Here is a 19,505-nt window from a genome sequence, read left to right as displayed (position 1 = left end):
AACTTTATGAATTTTAAAATATTTAATTGATACATAAGATTGAATAAAATCAAGGTAAAAAAGGTAATGATTTGATATACACACATATTGTGCAATGATAGCCACAAATTAATTAACACATCCCTCACCGTTCCTGCTGTATATTAGACCCTCAGAATGTGCTCATCTTGCAACTGAAAGTTTGTATCTTTTGATCTTCTCTCCATTTCCCCACCCTGAAGCCCCTGCTAGTTTTACTCGCATCAACTGAGATTTCCAGCTACAAATTGCCAGTGATTATGTAAAGTAATATACTCTAAATGGGTAACATTAAAATGTGTTTTAGCCCTCTTTTAACTTTAACTCATGCAATTATGATGCATCACTGGCATTATCCAGGTGCATATTACCCATCAGCTTCTGCCACTGTGAAGATAATCCTATGAGTAGCCGAAATAGAAACCTTGTTTAGTTTACCACGGAATAAATAGCTAAAGATTAAGTATTCCAAAACACAAACCCAAATTCTTATTTAGAATATGCATTGCCTAATATTTAACCAGTTATTTGATAACAGCCATTTGCAAAATTGTCTTATTTGTTGCCCAATGGTTACCTTTCATCAACGGTTCATTTCAGAGGATTCATCAGGAAATAACATTGCTTAATATCTGATATTTTATTAAGCTTTATTTTAATTACTTTCTGTCCAACTAAAATTCTTGACAATATTTACCTAATTTCCATATTGAAATTACTTGAGGAATACAAAGTATAAAAAAAAGTTAATCGATTTTATTTTTGGATTAAGTAGGTTCCTTATAAGGCTCCAAGCTTTTGCCACACTGATGTGGTACCATTTAGAACTGTTTATACTGAACTGGCAGCATGATATCTCAACTTGTACTGAAGGAGGTTGCTAAGGGAATTATTCCCAATTCAAATCATGTGCACCTTATGAAGATATGTGAGCAAAATATATTTCAGTTCTTAGGAACAAGAATTCTTTTATTTAAAAAAAAATGCATTCACGGATTGAAGATTGATGGTATATATTTTGATTGTTCAACTGATTGAATTTCTTTCTTCATACATGCTAATAAGACACTCAAAATAACATTTTCAATTCACCGTCATAATACTAGTAAACTATTTGTGCCTTAATCTTATCTATAGCCTCATCTTATTTTTTTTCATATTCTGGTTACTTTGTTTTCCTTAAATGATTATTATTTTATCTGTGTTATAAATATTTTGCGAGATGTATAATTGAACAGAAAAATATCCTAAAAACATAAATGTGAAACTACATAAAGAAAAACAAACAAAAATGTATTGCTGGAATTCTTCCTTTGACAAATTGTATAGTTCATAACATATGCTTCACTGTGAAGAAAATTTCAAGGAAACTTATTTGAAATATTGACCTTGAATGTTTCAAGGTCAAGTCTTTGAAATATTAAATACTAGTAAATATCACTAAAACCCCTTTTTAAAAAAATATGCTGAGGTTTATCTAATGAACCTCATTGCTAACATATTTCATGACTCAATTTGTGACAGAAACAATACTATACAAACATGAATAAGAAAGTGAGGACAGATAAGTATGAAGAGTCACTAACATACTTTTTAGTTTATCAAGGTATAAATGCTAGCAACTCATATTTTCTAACATAAAATCACTGCGCTTGATCACATATGCTTTATAAATTATTTATTAAAAGGAGAGGCAATAAATATAATATTTTACCACAAGAAAATAGAAATGTCTAGTATTAAAAAGTTTATAATCCTGTATTTGAAACATAATGTGTATTAATTATTTCACAAAAAAATAGTTTCCAGAAAATATTTTACAGAAACTCAAGAAAATATAATTAAAAAATTCTTTAAATCTAAAACCTTTTAAATTGAAAATCCTAGTCTTTACATTAGAATTTAAAACAATAAAATTAGATAATGCCAAGATCATGGTAAATTATTTTAATTTTTAATTTTATTTTTAAATATTTTTCCTATCAAGGCTATCTCCTTTTGGGAGCTCACTTTGAATTCACATACCATTCTTTCATTGAAATTGTTCTTTCTGGCTTTCATAAAAATAATAATATACACTTATTGCAGTATAAAACATTTTTTATTTGTACTATTATTTGTACTACCACTCCTTTTAGGAAGAATATATATTAATTTAGGACTCTTTATTAAAAAGATTTATGAAACTATTCAAATTTTTCAATACAAGTGCCAAAAACTAAACATTCACACCCCATATCATTTTTATACCAGTACCATGCTGTTTTGGTGACTATGGCCTTATAATTTGAAGTTGGGTAATGTGCTTCCAGATTTGCTTGCTTAGTCTTGCTTTGGCTATTTGGGCTCTTTTATGGCTCCATATGAATTTTAGGTTTTTTTTTTTTTCTTTCTAATTCTGCAAAGAATAATGGTGGTATTTTGATGGGAATTGCACTGAATTTGTAGATTGCTTTTGGCAGTACGGTCATTTTCACGATAATGGTTCTACGCATCCATGAGCATGGTATATGTTTCCATTTGTTTGTGTCATTGATTATTTCTTTCATCATTGCTTTGTAGTTTTCCTTGTAGAGGTCTTTCATGTCCTTAAGGTATGTTACTTTATGTTTTTGCAGCTATTGTGAAAGGGGTCGAGTTCTTGATTTGATTCTCAGGTTGGTAACTGTTAGTGTACAGAAGGGCTACTGATTTGTGTACATTAATTTGGTATGCTGAAACTTTGCTAAATTCATTTACCAGGAAGTTTTTGGATGAGTCTTTTGGGTTTTCTAGATATATGATCATGTCTTCAGCAAATGGTGACAGTTTGACTTCCTCTTTACTGATTTGGATACTCTACATCTTTCCCTTGTCTGATCGCTCTGGCTACGACTTCCAGTACCATGTTGAACAGCAGTAGTGAAAGTGAGCATCTTTGTCTTGTTCCAGTTCTCAGGGAGAATGCTTTCAACTTTTCCCCATTCAGTATAATGTTGTCTGTGGGTCTGTCATAGATGGCTTTTATTACCTGAAGGTATGTCCCTACTAGGCCAATTTTGCTGAGGATTTTAATCATAAAGGGATGCTGGATTTTGTCAAAGGCTTTTTCTAAGTCTATTGAGATGATCATGTGATACGTATTTTTAATTCTGTTTTTGTTGTATGTCACTTTTATTGACTTAAGCCATTCCTGCATCCCTCGTATGAAAACTACTTGATCATGGTGGATTCTCTTTTTGATATACTGTTGGATTCAGTTCTCTAGTATTTTGTTGAGAATTTTTGCATCTATGTTCATCAGGGATATTTGTCTGTAGTTTTCTTTTTTTGTTATGTCTTTCCCTGGTTTTGGTATTAGGGTGATACTGGCTTCATAGACTGATTTAAGGAGGATTCCCTCTTTCTCTATCTTTCAGAATAGTGTTAACAGGATTGTGACCAATTCTTCTTTGAATGTCTGATAGAATTCATCTGTGAATCCATCTGGTCCTAAACTTTTTTTATTGACAGATTTTTTAAACATCATTTCAAGCTGGCTGCTTGTTATTGGTCTGTTCAGAGATTTTATATCCTCCTGGTTTAATCTAAGAGGGTCATATATGTCCAGGAATTTATCCATCTCCACTAGTTTATGTGTGTAAAGGTGTTCATAGTAGCTTTGAATAATCTTTTGTATTTCTGTGGTATCAGTTGTAATGCCTCCCATTTTGTTTCTAATTGAGATTATTTGGATCTTCTCTCCTCTTTTCTAGGTTAATCTCACTAATGGTATATCAATATTATTTATTTTTTTCAAATAACAAACTTTTTGATTCATTTATCTTTTTTTATTTTTTGTTGTTGTTTCAATTTCATTTGGTTCTGTGCTTAACTTTGTTATTTCTTTTCTTCTGCTGGGTTTCTGTTTGGTTTGTTCTTGTTTCTCCAGTTCCGTGAGGTATAATCTTAGATTGTCTATTTGTGCTCTTTCAGAATTTTTGACGTAGGCATTTAATTCTCTGAAATTTCCTCTTAGCACTGCTTTTACTGTATCCCAGAGGTTTTGACAGGTTGTATCACTATTATCCTTCAGTTCAAATAATTTTTTAAGTTCCTTCTTGACATCATTGTTCATCCAATGATCATTCAGAAGCAGGTTATTTAATTTCCATGTATTTGCATGGTTTTGAAGGTTCCTTTTGGAGTTGATTTCCAATTTTATTCCACTATGGTCTGAAGGAATATTTGATATAATTTTGACTTTCTCAAATGTATTGAGACTTGTTTAGTGGCCTGTCATATGGTCTGTCCTGGAGAATGTTCCATGTGCTGATGAATACAATGTATATTCTGCAGTTGTTGGGTAGAATGTTCTGTAAATATCTGTTAAGTCTATTTGTTGTAGAGTATAGATTAAGTCCATTGTTTCTTTGTTGACTTTCTGTCTTGATGACCTGTCTAGTGCTGTCAGTGGAGTGTTGCAGTCCCCCACTATTATTGTGTTGCCATGTATCTCATTTCTTAGGTTTAACAGTAATTGTTTTCTAAATTTGGGAGCTCCAGTGTTAGGTGCATATATATGTAGAATTGTAATATTTTCCTATTGGACTACTCCTCTTATCATTATATAATGTTCCTCTTTGACCTTTTTAACTGCTATTGCTTTAAAGCTACTCCTGCTCACTTTTGTTGTCCATTTGCATGGAATATCTTTTTCTACCCCTTTATGTTAAGTTTATGTGAATTCTTATGTGTTAGGTGAACCTCCTGAAAACAGAACAAACTTGGTTAGCGAATTATTACCCATTCTGCCACTCTGTCTCTTTTCAGTGGAGCATTTAGGCTATTTACATTCAATGTTAGTATTGAGACATGAGGTACTATTCTATTCATCGTGCTATTTGTTGCCTGCATACTTTTTTTTTTTTTTTTCCATTTTGTTACTGTTGTATAGGTTCAGTGAGATTTATGCTTTAAGGAGGTTCTCTTTTGTTGTATTTTGAAATTTTGTTTCAAGATTTAGAGCTCCTTTTGGCAGTTCTTGTAGTGCTGGCTTGGTAGTGGCAAGTTATTTCAGCATTTGTTTGTCTGGAAAAGACTGTAACACTTTCAAGAGAGTATCAGCTGCAGTCCTATAGAGAGGATGCAAACTTGCCTAGGGACATCTGGTTAAGTACTCAAGTTTCTCAGGCCATGGGCAGGGCCACAGAGCACCTAAGAGATTATAACCTTTGTCTTAGGCCACCAGGTAGGGTAGAGAAAGACCACCAGGTGGGGGCAGGGATAGGCATTTCTGAACTCAGCCTCTCCTTGGGCAGCAGGTCTTGCTGTGACTTTTATGGCGAAGCAGGGTGTGGTTCCCAGTCCAGTGGAGTTATATTCCCAGGAGGATTATGGCTGCCTCTGCTGAGTCATATAGTTGCCAGGAAAGTTGGGGAAAACTGTCAGTCACATGTTTCACCCCACTCCCATGCAGCCCGCAGTCTTAAGGGCCTATCTCACTCCCATTGTGCCTCCACAACAGCACTGAGTCTATTTTCCAAGCAGCCAGTGACCAGAACTGAGAACTTGCCCAGGACCATGAGCCTCCCATTGAGAAAGCAAGCAGACTCATCTCAGGGAGCCGTGGCAGTGATTGAATTCCTTCAAAGGTCTGTGGATTCTCTCGGCTTTCCTGGCATGTTCCTGCGGTAGTTCTTGGAGCAAAAGTTCATGATGTGAGTCTCCATACCCTGCTCTATTCATCCAAACAGGAGCTGCAAGCTAGTCCTTCCTCCCATCTGCCATTTTAATCTTGTCTTCTATGGTCTTTTAAAAAGTTATTCTTGGCCATTATAGTAAGCCCTACTATAAACTACTCTGATAAGACTCTGTAGCCAAAAATTCATATGCATTGTCTTTAAGAAGTATTTTTTCAACCCCTTTAATGATTTTCAGTAATATAAGCAGTGGAATATAATGATATCATTATTTCACTTTTCAGACTTTTGAAAAATCGCTTTTCTTTTATTAAAACCATAATTTTTGAATGTTTAACACTAATTGTGCTTTTTATCAATATCAACTATCAATTATGAGCTTCTTATAATCAGGGAAGGTCTTTAATTATGTTGCTTAATAAATAAAATAAATTGTATAAAACCAATTTCACCAGAAATTCTTCTTCCTCAGCTAAAGTATATAAACATATGTTTGCTGCTTTTCAAAAACCACATAACGTGGAATCTAAAATGAAATATGTTTTCAAAAGACAGTTTATTAAGTGACGTTAAACAGTCCAAAGTCATTCTAAGTAATATTTTATTATTAGAATTGCACTTCAAATATGCAAACTAATACCATTTATCTTGTGAACAATTTATATAACTCAGTTGATTCATCAAGTACCCTGGTTTGAGCTTTAACTAAGCAACCTACACCTTAAAGTAGACTCAGGAGATTCATTGGAAAAATTATATCATTTTTGTTTAAAATAAATTAATGAAGGTATTATTACTTTGTAAAGGAGAGACTACAGTTTAAAGAGGTTGATTTTGTCCCCAAGTAAACACACTGAAATAAGTCTTCAGATATTTAAATCATTCTTTTCTCGCCATGATGGTTGACTACCAAACATAACTGAGACTGCTATGCTAACTGTAGTGTTTTCTAATTGTTGCTTTAATTTTTTACTATGAAAATCTTCAAAAATACACAAAATAGAGAGAATATTATAATTAATTCATGAACTTTTCGCCCCATGCAACTATTTCCCAGCTTTGATAATTTTTAAGAATTTGTCTACTTTGTTTCATCTATTTCCTTACTCATACTTGTTGGTAAAGCAAAGCCCATATACCATATTGGTACCACCACACGTATCTCTATAAAAGTTTTCCTGAAAACAAAACAAAACAAAACAAAATACCATTATAACACCCAATAAAATTAACTATACTTCTGCAATAACAGTCAATCCTCTAATTTCTCTGATTAACTCAGAAACAACTTTATAGAAAAAGTTTATATATTTCAAATAAGTATACCAACAAGAATGTCAATTGCATTTGCCTCTTTTAACCTACAACTCCCACTCCTCCTATTTTATTATGCCATTTATCTTTTGAAGAAACCAAACCATTAATCTTGCAGAATCTTCAAATCCTATATTTTGTTGCCCACAATCTTTTCATGACATTTAATATTTTCTCCCCACCCATTCCAATAATTCCTGTAAAATTGAAGTTTGAACTATTTGAATGGATTATTTCTTCTGAGAGGGGAATAGGAAGGAGGGAAGAGGACAAGAACACTTTAGAGGTTGTGCTGTTGTACTTCAGTCAGGATTGCATCAAGAGAGGCAAAGTATATAGTTATTACACTTTTTGTGACGTTAGAGCATTGATCAGTGGGTTTGGTTTTGATATTCCCCATCTAATCCATCCTTGAAAAGAAAAGTACTCTATCAACAATACATCCTTACAATCAGGTGGGCATGGTGACTCAAACTTGTAATCCCTGCACTTTGGGAGACTGAGGCAAGTGGATCTCTTGAGCCCAAGAGTTCAAAACCAGCCTGGGCAACATGGTGAAACCCTGTCTCTACTAAAAATACAAAAATTGGACATGGTGGTATGCACTTACAGTCTCAGCTACTTGGGAGGCTGACATGGGAGAATCACTTGAGCCCAGGAGGCAGAGGTTGTGGTGAGCTGAGATCACGCCACTGGACACCAGCCTGGGCAACGGAGCCAGACCTTGTCTCAAACAAAACAAAACAAAACAAAAACAAAACAAAATAATATATCCTTACAATAATGCCATAGCAGATTTGGATACTGTCCTCATTCTTTTTAATGACTGTTTGGTATACCATTGCATATTCAACAAGTATCCTATTGATGGGCATTTCAGGTGCTTCCAATATTTTTCCATTATAAATATTTTGTTTCCATTATAAGTATATATATGCATGTACTATTTTGTCTTTTGCCAGTATCATAGAATTAGATATCCAGAAGTTAAGCTGTTGAATCTAAGTTGTAAAAACCATCTGCATAAAAGTGTGAAAATCTACATTTTTAGAAGGATATCTGTCAAATCAACCACAGGAAAAATGTACCAAGAAATTTTTATCCTAAACTGGTATTCAACTGAAAAAATTTTAAATGCAGTTTCTTGTTTAGTATTAGCCAAAATAGAGTGTAAGAAAATATCAACATTGTTATTGCCTTCTTTTGACAATTGTTAATATGATATTATTCATTAACCAAATATACTACATAAATGAAAATTCATCATGAAGTTTTACAACTAAAAATAACTACAGAGGTTATATCTAATTTCCATGAGTTAAAAATAAAGACAGTACCATATAAGACACTGATTTTCTAAAATGTATGCAGTAGGTCCCAAGGTTCTAAAGCTTTACTTTAATGGTATATCCACTTGAAAATGACTATGTTAAAGGGATTATTAGGAACAAAAAAAGTAAGTGTAAAAGTTTACCTTTGCTGTCAAATATCTACATTTCAATGGACAACCAATAAATCCTATAACCTACTTTAAAGAGAGTAATTCTAGAATTTGAAGACATAATATTTTATGCTTTAATATAAATTTAAATTATTACAAATATACCAGGCTCCCTCAAGTCATTCAACACAAACTTATTTACCTCCTGTAAAACTCTGGGTGTGTGTATATGTTTATGAGTGTGTGTTTGTGAGTGCTACTGGTAATTATTACCTTTGAGGTCAACCTTATTGCATCAACATTAACCTATATAGGAAGTGGCTAAGATTTGGAACAGTAATTCTTGGATCCACCAAACTTCCATTTGGTTACATAAAATAAATGAAAAGTGAGATTATAATTATTGCTTTCTTCCACAAAACAGAAGAAAATATTAAACTTTTTGTTACATATTTAAATAGAATATTTCCTATTTTGGAAAGATATTTTGTATAGTTTTTCTTATTTATAATTATCTTCCAACTGGATTTATATTTCCATAAAAGACTTTAAAATCATTTAAGGCACCCAAATTAGGTCTCCATGGTACCTAGCATGTTCTTTGCTATAGACTATAAAAAACCGAGGCCTGAAAAGACTGAGGGCAGCCTTAACAGTGTTTAGGCTATCAGTGAAAGTTACTGACCAGGGTAGGAGTTGTATTATATTATTCATCTCTTTAACACCTACCAGAAGGGTGAAGATTCTGTTCCTCTAAAAATTCAAGATCAAGCATTAGATCATCTTCATCCAGTTCACAAGATCCCAAATTATTCAAAACATCCTGAAGAAAAATCAAAACCAACAATTAGAAACCAAAACACTGAGTACATGAGGAAATACTCATATGTAGAAGCCATGAAGCAAAAATAAATTCCAAATCAGAATGAAAAGTTTTAACTGAATCTCAGAAATTATTTGACACCTATGGACTTTAAAATTATCAGTTCAATAAAAACTTCCAAGACTTATTCCAAAAATTCTTAACTTTTCCAATTATCTGCACATTCACTTTTTTTCTTTTTAGTGACATGTATGTAACTTATTAAAGGGAAGTACATATGGGCAGATATGAAAGATATTAGAAGTAAGGAAATGATTTCTTGTTATGAGAAATACAGGCAAGTGTTTATTTGAATAAAAACGTCTTTAGTGATATTAAAAAGGAATTTGCTCATTGCAAAAACACAAAAAGTATATACAAGTTTTTCAAATAGAAGTCATTTCAAATAGAAATGAAACTTCAGTTACTTTTTCTAATATTTATATTTCAAATGTAAGTAACATTCTTCTAACACATTTAATGAACTGTTTTTCAAACAAATTTTGTATATTGTGACAACTGTGAAATATTAATTTAGACCATGCTTGGAAGTGAAAATTTGGCCACCATTTTCCAATTATTTGTTTTACATTAGGAATAATGGGCAGGAAAACAATCCATATTAATTAGATTAAAATTAATTATTGACTTGCATTATACCATAATATATCAGAACTGAGATTATGTTTCCTATTTTATTTTCAAGAGAGCAAACAGCAAAATAAACTAGAAGGCTACACTGAGAAGTCTTGAGAAGAGATGGTAATGTCCTGAGGTGCAGAGGGAGGAATTGCTGAGGAAAGAATAAAGTCCTGATTTGTATATTTTTATATATATAATGAGTGATAAGTATATTTAAAAAAGTAAGAACTTTTGTTTAGAGACTAACAATGAAATAACAAATGTACAAAAAAACAGAACATCAAAAACATCAAAAAAACCAGCCTAAATACTAAATGGTGCCATGCCAACTCAGGTCACTTTTCAGCTAATGAGAATGTTAGCATAATTTGTAGTTAAAGTAGTTTAAACTAAACTAAAACATCATCATAAACTAAAATATCATTACGGAAAGCTAATGATATTTTCAAATGGACAGTGAACATTTTAGTCCTTGGGATTAAAAGTAAGGACACTGGGACTTTTAAATAAACCACTTCTTCTTTAACAATTCAAATTAAACATTATTAAACTTTAAAAACATGTGTGATCCATGAATAGTGCACATACCATGGTTTGAAAGGTGATCAGCATACCCAAATCTAAGTGCTTCTTTCTCTAAATGAAGGTAATGAATAATTTAAACTATAAATAAAATCACTTGTTTATTGGAAGCTCTGTTGCATACAGTGTCAGCGATAGTCCAGTGAGAATAAGTTACTTATCTATATACATTTAAAAATGAGAAAATATAGGCAGCAAAAGATAAGCTGTCATACTAAAACTGCAAAACAGAAAATTAAATAACAACAACAACAACAACAACAAAACATAATTGAAGTTGTGGAAAAAGAAAAGTTTTAAAAGGGAGATTTTTGTGAAGGTACTGATATGAGTGTTTATCAAACACACTATCCAAATGAGAGAATCTTAATCTGGTAGTCAATAATATATTAAATACATTTTATAGTGAAATCATAGTAATTTATCCAATTTCAAATTGGGGTAAATAATTTTACATTTGGATTTTGAATTCATTGAATTTAATTGTATCCTTCCAAAATTTATTAAAAAACCTAACCCCCAGCACCTTAGAATATGACTCTATTTGGAGACAGAGCCCTGAAAGAGAGAATAAAGGTTAAACAAGCTCATATGGATGGGCACTCCAGTGGGACTGGCATTCTTATAAGAATAGATTAGGACACAGACAGCACACAGAGATAGTGATGAAGACACAGAGATGTGATGAAACACATGAATTCACAGAGGGAAGGAAGATAGGCCATTTGCAAGCCAAGGAGAGAGGCCTCAGGAGAAACCAAACTGGCCATCACCTTGATCTTGGACGTCTAGCTTCCAGAACTGTGAGAAAACAAATTTCTGTTGTTTAAGCCACCAAGTCTATGGTATTTTTTTATGGCAGCCCTGGCAAACCAATACAACCAACAAGACTTAGAAAGCAGTGAAGGACAGAACAAAGGAAATAAATGAATGTCTGGCACATGACTACCATTTTTTATTATACCAAGTGAGGACATCTTAGACATTGTAAACTTCTAGAACAAGGTTTTCACAGCATTCTTCCTTTTTAATTGGAACCACCCTACCCAATCCACCTAGCTATAAAAGGAGCTACCAGATTCTTACATGAGCCAAACTCCTTCTCCTTGGTGAATGGTCCAAGATGGCCATCTTAACCGAACTTGGTGACCAAAGTCCCATCCCAGAAATGAAAAAAAAATTCTCTGGTGATACATACTGCAAGATGCAAAACACTGTCGTCACAGGGGCTATGGATTTCATTGTGTAGTCAAGACCAGTCTAAGCCTACTTCAAAAATTTAAAAATGTCATAGGTAGGTCATCTTGTTCCTGTTTCCTGCAGTTCCTGAGATCCAGAGGCATACATGATGTTTTCAAGGTGGTCGTTCAATCCCCTTTTGAATTCTGACAGTTAATACATTCACCCACAATTTGAAATAAAATTTTAAAATATTTAATTTTTTAACAAGGAAATATTAAAATCTCTGCCACTGCTATTCTAACATTTCATATAGGATGGCAACACCAATAAAGTGAATGAATTAAATTTGGAAAATTCACTACATTGTTCGCATTTTATTCTCCTTTTTCAGGTAACACTTGACACTTGGACTAGCAGGGTTTCATTTGCTACTGGTCTAGATGAATTGCTTCCTAAATCCACTTATTTTAAATTGCCTTCCTTTGATATTGTGCTTACAAAGCAACTTTCTTGTTACTGTAGAGGAGAATCTTTGAAGCTGGTGAAACCTCATAATAAAAGAAGAGTAGATGCAGCAACATGATATGTTACAGAAAATTATCAATGGTGAATTCATAAACCTAAAAACATCTTTTCCAGATCTCTCCCTAAAAGACACCAATAGCAGCAACAGTCCTTTTGCCGGCAGCTAGCACTGATATTGGTCAATCCTAGTGGCTGGATACTTGCTGCCTAACATCTATTAATAAATAATGTTAATAAAAATCAAGGTCCTTTACTTATCAGAGAAAGGGAAAAGAAAGAAAGAAAAGAAGAAAGACATAAAACAGGATGTTTCTGGGACAATTCTTTTGTTGCCGAGAAAACAAAATTCACCTAAGAAAAAAATTAGTGGCTGTTTTCAAAGGCTAGATAAGGAAAGCTACTTAGATGGCTTCTCCCTAGGTAATCTCTGGCAATATAAGCTTGGAGAAAAAGTAATCAGTATGGCTAAACAGAATAATTTGAGACTGTTGAAGGTTAGCCTTTATCCTAGAAAAGAAAAAATTAAGAATATAAAAAGGTACTGCTAATAAAAATATACAAATTGAGTAGAAAATTGTTAATTTATATTGGTTTCATAGTTTATATATGGGTATTTTGTTTTTCTTATTATATGTATGTTTATAAACTGTAGTCATGTATTTCTTTCTCTCTGTAGAGCCAGAGATCTGTAAGTAAATGAGTAGTATCAAAAGTAGTTCTGTACTAGGAATAGAAAAAACTGTTTAGCACCAATGGTCATATGTAGGAATCAGGTAAAAAAAGAAATCCAGCAATTAATCAACACTAATGATGATACCCCAAATATAAGAGGGTGCAATTATGCATTTCAGACATTTGATAAATTAGCAGAATGTAGAAGTAGAGTGATAACTAAGCAAAAATAGTTTCTCATCTCCTGGTAGATAAAAACACTAGACAGCCCTACATAATAAAGAAATAATAATGAAAGTCCATGAGTTTTTGTTTGTTTGTTTTTGTTTTTTGAGATGGAGTCTTGCTCTGTCGCCCAGGCTGGAGTGCAGGGGTGTGATCTGGCTCACTGCAATTTCTGACCCCTGGTTTAAGCAATTCTCCTGCTTCAGCCTCCAGAGTACCTGGGATTACAGGTGTGCACAACCATGCCCAGCTAATTTCTTTTTTCTTTTCTTTCTTTTTTTTTTTTTTTTTTGTATTTTTAGTAGAGATGGGGTTTCACCATGTTGGCTAGGCTGGTATTGAGCTTCTGACCTCATGATCTGCCCGCTTTGGCCTCCCAAAGTGCTGGGATTACAGGCGTGAAGGTTTTAATAATGTTAACATACACAGTAATTTGCTCACTGATTTATTTGTCTGACTTGAATAGGCTATTTAGAATTATTGAAATTGATACCATTTTGTTTAGCATAGGAAACTGCATTATAAAGTTTTGTTCTAGATCTCTTATAAAGTGGTTCAGGCTGGAGATTTATCATTTAAATCCCACTTGGTAATTTGTAATGCAAATAAATAAAGCCTTATCCCATTTAAACAATAAATATCTTCTTAAATAATAATAAAAAAAATAATGTTAACATAGCAGGAACAAGAAAAGTGATAAATAACACAAGCAAATGAGATTTAAAAAGAAAACCATTTTGTGATTTTATTTTTTGAATTTGCTGTATATTCAGAGAAACTTCAAACCCATGATACCGGCCATAATGTTGGACTTTGCTTTTACAATTAAACTCTACTTGTTATGTGCTCTTATGTATTTTTTTTTTTAAGTTAAAGCCCACCTTTTAATTTTGTGCAATATGAGTTATTTCTGGATTCTCTATTTTTCAATTTGTGTACGAATCTACTTTACACCAGTACCATATTGTTTGGACTATTATAGCCTTGTAAATTGAAGGAAGGTAATGTGATGCCTCCAGATTTGTTCTTTTTGCTTACAATTGCTTTGGCTATTCAGGCTCTTTTTGGTTCCATATGAATTTTAGGATTGTTTTTTCTAATTCTGTGAAAAAATGACGGTGGTATTTTGATAAATTGCATTTAATCTGTAGATTGCTTTGGGTAGTATGCTCATTTTCCCAATAATGATTCTTCTAATCCATGAGAATGAGATGTTTTTCCACTTGTTTGTGTTATCTACAATTTGTTTCATCAGTGTTGTGGAGTTCTTCTTGTAGAGATCTTTCACCTCCCTTGTTAAATATATTCTTAGGTATCTGGGAAAAAAATATTTCCAAATGACACATCTGAAAAAGGACTAATATAGAGAATTTACAAGGAACTCAAACAAATCAGCAAGAAAAAAAGAAAAAAAAATCCAATTAAAAAGTTTGCAAACAACATGAATAGATATTTTTCATATACAAATGGCCAAGAAATACATGAAAAAATGCTCAACATCAGTAACCATCAGGAAAATGCAAATTAAAACTACACTGAGATCATGGGGTCAGGAGATCGACACCATCCTTGCTAGCACGGTGAAACCCCATCTCTACTAAAAAAATACAAAAAACTAGCCAGGAGTGGTGGTGGGTACCTGTAGTCCCAGCTACTCGTGAGTCTGAGGCAGGAGAATGGTATGAACTCGGGAGGCGGAGCTTGCAGTGAGCGAGATCGCACCACCGCACTCCAGCCTGGGTGATAGAGTGAGACTCCATCTCCCCAAAAGAAAACTACACTGAGATACCATCTTGCCCCAGTCAGAACGGTCATTACTAAAAAGCCAAAAAAATTAGACATTGACACAGACATGGTTAAAAACAAAAAAAAGGAACACTTACATACTATTGGTGGGAATGTAAATTAGTACAACCTGTATGAAAAACAGTATGAAAATTTCTCAAAGATCTAAAAGTAGACCTACCATCCCATCCAGCAATCCCACTACTGTGTATCTACACAAAGAAAAATAAGTCATTATGTCAAAAAGACACCTGCACTTATATTTTTATCACAGCACAATTCAAAATTGCAAAGATATGGAATGAATCTAAGTGTCCATTAACAGATGAGTAGATAAAGAAAATGTGGCATGTATACCATGGAATACTACTCATCCACAAAAAAGAATGAAATAATGTCTTTTGCAACAACATGGATGGAAATGGAGGACACTATCTTAAGTGAAGTAACTCAGGAACAGAAAACCAAATATAGCATATTCTCACTTATAAGTTGGAGCTAAGCTGTGGATATGTAGGGCCATACAGAGTGGTATAATAGACACTGGAGACTCAGAAGGAGGAATGGTGCAAGGAGGAGTGAGATTTGAAGAATTATCTATTGTGTACAATGTACACTATTCAGGTGATAGGTACACAAAAAGTTCAGACTTCCTCACTATACAATTCATCCATGTAACCAAAAACCACCTGCATTCCTAAATCTATTGAAATAAAAATTAAAATGTAAAGTGTGTATAAGCCTGGTCCATTAGTGGGTCACAGAGAAGGCTTGGATGACTGGAATAGACAGGAGAGGCTCCAAGAGAAAGTTAGAGAGCAATACAGGGCCTAGGTCTTGTAATACTTTTCAGGCCAGTAAGAAGTTTAGAAATCACCAGAATGTAAGATATTCAGATACTCACGTTAGGAAAATCACCTAGCCCGTTCTGCTAAGAATGCATTGCAAGAAAAAAATTTCTACATGGATCCTAACAGCCAGAAAGGCATACATTGTTTTAAGAATAAAAAACGAGGGTTCGAAAAATTAAACAGCTTGGCTGGGCCTGGTAGTTCACACTTAATCCCAGAGTTTGGGGAGGTCAAGGTGGGAGGGATTGTTTGAGCCCAGGAGATTGGGTGCAGCCTGGGCAACATCGCAAGACCCTGTCTCTACAAAAAAAAAAAAAAATTATAAAAGCCAGGCATGGTGGAATGGCACAGGCCTGTGGTCCCAACTACTCAAGAGGTTTCAACAGCAGGATTGATTGAGCCCAGAACTTTGCAGTTACAAAGACCTATTATCATGCCACTGTCCTCAAGCCTGGGCAACAAAACAAAATCACATATTTAAAAAAGAAAAAAAAGGAAGAAAAATTATATAGTTTGCTTAAGGCCATAACACAAGAAAGTGGCCGAACCAAGATTTAAATATATATATTTTTTGGCCTGAAGAATAAAACTTTCTCCACTAAGCTTCTCTTTGTGTGTGTGTGTGGCCTTTGGTAATACTGCAGGTAAACTTTTCAAATACTAAGAGTCATTTCTTTTGAAGGTTGCTAGCATTTTTCCAGATGTTTGAATATACGTGAGTCTGCATAGTTTTGAAAGTGAAGTTTTGATTTCTTTCCTTATGACTTCGCAAACAGGTATGCTCTCATTTTTACTATTTTCTATGGAATTTCAAAGATGTAAACTCACCTATTGGGCTGTGATTCTTTTTGCTGTAAAGTGAGGGTAAAGTTGATGATATTATTCACGATAATCTGTAATTCATTTTGCCTATCTGTAATTCCTTTTATATTCAAATGATACTTTGTTTCAAAACTTTTTTTAAGCCTAACCTTCCAGATTTTACTTGACATTTTCTTTGTTTTCCACAGTTGCAAATTTAGCCAAATTTCTCTTTTATTTACCCTAACATCAAGGTCTAATATTCTATGACTTTTATAAAGATTCTCTCATTGGCTACGGTCAACATTAATTTCTTCTCATGTGATCTCATATTATTCTTACTTGTATCATTCATTTTAAAAGATGCTATGGTGTATTACTCACACTTTGCAGCTCCCACAACACCTAGAACAGCCTTGAATATATTAATAAATTAATTCAATCAATAACTATTTATTCTGGACTTACTATTTGCTAAGTACTGTGCAAGTAACACATGGTCTTGAAGTGTGCAATTTAATACTTAGCGATAAATTGTTGAATAAGAACACTCTAATACATAAAATATAACTTTTTTACTTAATGACAAATCTGTAGTTTTTAAAATAACTTTGTATTTAATTCATTAAAAGTATCATATTGGTGTCATGTTAGGAAGTAATAGAATTACACTTACTGAATCATTTTTCTATTACTGTACTTTGTATTAAGGTACAGAGAAATACAACCTCACAGGCAGAAGTACACCATAGGCAATTACAGAGTACTTTTGTTTTCCTTGTAAACTAGAACTTCCCATTCATTGGAAAGACTAACTTTATATTCCGTTTTTTGAAAAGAATTATATTTCAATTACTAAAATAAAATCACTGCTACATCATCCCAGAGAAAGAAGGACAAACATTTCAGCAATATTAATACACACATGAGTAGTCTGGAAGTACTTTATTATCAAGAGGAATTTCTTTAGTGCTTAAGTACCTACTGATTGGTTAAGGTACAGAGTTCTATTTCCTAGTCTTTGAAGGATTAGTTTAAAACACACAATATTGGCATATACTCTATAATAAAACAAACACAGTCAAACATAAATATATTCATAAATATATATGTCAATATTAATTTCATCTAAAATGTAGAGAACAAAAAATATTATTAAATAAAAAATAATTGCAGCAAATGAGAGTCAAGATAAAATAGAAGTGGTTCATTTCTTTAGTTTGGCATGTTTGCTAACTTAACTATTTGATATAAAGATTGTCAAATGAATTTATCCCACTGATTAGATCATCACAAATGTTTTTATTTTATCCAAATCACTCAACAAAATTAGACACAAAATTGAAATATTGCATGCTGTCTAACCATTCACATTAGTTTTTACTGCATCTAACTAGACTTAAAAAATCTAGGTGGATGAAGTACTCCATAATTAATGGAAATCTAGTTTAGTACTAAAAACCCACAGATACAAACCAGTCAATTCAAATTCATTAATATATAAATTAGTGGAATTTAAAAAATGATGATTGAAGGTAAATAAATAATGATGAGTATTAAAAAATAGTAAGTTTGGAGAAACATCAATTAAACAAATTGAATTTTTAAATGTAATTATAGTTGTGTTAAAATTCATATTACTGTAAATCACTCTTTCCTCTGGCAACTTATCAACCCTTCATTCTCATGATTATGGACTAAGATTTATTTCTATGACCATTACTCTGGAATGCATTTATTAAGTGCATTTTCCCCCTCTTTCTTTCTTTTCCTTTATAGCAACAAGATCATTACATTTGTGAAATAAAGTGACCATGATTAATACTGTGTACACCATGGTATTCTATGGAATGAAAATATTAAAAACAAAAACTTCTCGATAATGTTACATACAAATGTGTTTGCATTTTTAAAATATATACACCCATACATAATATAAAATAAATACGTATTCAGCCTTTTGTAATTAGGCTTTATACTTTTACAAAGCTGTTGTTTTCACCATTTTCCCATAAAATATACCATTAGTTCTAAAATATTCTGACTTTTCAAATTTGTTTCATAAATCTGAGAAAAATCTTGCATAATTATGAAACTAAAAAGTCTTTACATCCTAAAATGAATAATCCAAAGTAATTCAGGATGTTAAAATGAAGGTCTGCCTGGTCATTCCCTTCTGCCCTAATTATCCTGCATGTTAATTATCACAAGGGTGAGTAGTAGGGGACGATCAGTACTGGTTTCCCAGGCTTGCTTTCAGGTCATGGCCACTCTGCCCTCACTAAGCAATCTTTGCTCATAGGAGGCACATGCTTTAGCATTGTTAGTTCCTCTGTTCTTGCTACATTCATTGAAGATTTTGACACTGGCTGGGCCAGTACTCCTGGGTGCCATCACTGTCCAATTCTGGTCCAGGCTAGTGCCTATCTTTGTGCTCCCACATCATTTCCTGCTTGCTTCTGATTTAGCACACAGCCCTGAATTGCAGTCAGTTCCTGTTTGTTTCCCTGATTGGACTATAAGCTCTTTGGGAGCAGGGAGAAGAAACACAGTATCTTGAACTTCTTAAATGAATTAACTATTAATTAGATGTCTGTCCCTAAGGAGGTCACTCCATCATAAATGAAACTCTAAATCTCACCTAGAAATTGAAACAAATTGGGAATTATTGTCAATTTAAAGTTTTAAAGGTACGGAAAATGACAACTTTTCTTTGCGTGGCTAGATCCAGATAACAGAAACCTGAAAATAGTTGAAATATTTTTCAGAAAATACAAAGAAGGCAAATTTACTAAGAAAAATAAGGGAATATATAACTTGCATATTTACAAAGTCAAACTATTTAAATGTATTCTGAGTGACAAAAGCAATTTCAGTTGACGCTAAATATTGTATCTTTCCATATATAATGAAAAAGCAAACAATCAAAAATGAAGGTAAAAGTA

The 19,505-nt window shown here is 33.0% G+C and overlaps 1 protein-coding gene across 1 annotated transcript in view; it reads right to left on the bottom strand.

Annotated features, from left to right (window-relative positions):
* Positions 1 to 19,505, bottom strand: part of CCSER1 (coiled-coil serine rich protein 1) — a 1,475,466-nt gene that overhangs the window by 1,210,164 nt on the left and 245,797 nt on the right. Inside the window, exon 4 of the mRNA XM_026448057.1 lies at positions 9,163 to 9,256. Coding sequence (XP_026303842.1) covers positions 9,163 to 9,256 — 94 coding nt within the window. The remainder of the gene's footprint in view (positions 1 to 9,162; positions 9,257 to 19,505) is intronic.

Source organism: Piliocolobus tephrosceles, chromosome 3, assembly GCF_002776525.5.
Source record: "Piliocolobus tephrosceles isolate RC106 chromosome 3, ASM277652v3, whole genome shotgun sequence".
In the NCBI taxonomy this organism is placed as follows: Eukaryota; Metazoa; Chordata; class Mammalia; order Primates; family Cercopithecidae; genus Piliocolobus; species Piliocolobus tephrosceles.
This window is presented reverse-complemented; position numbering and strand designations above follow the sequence as displayed.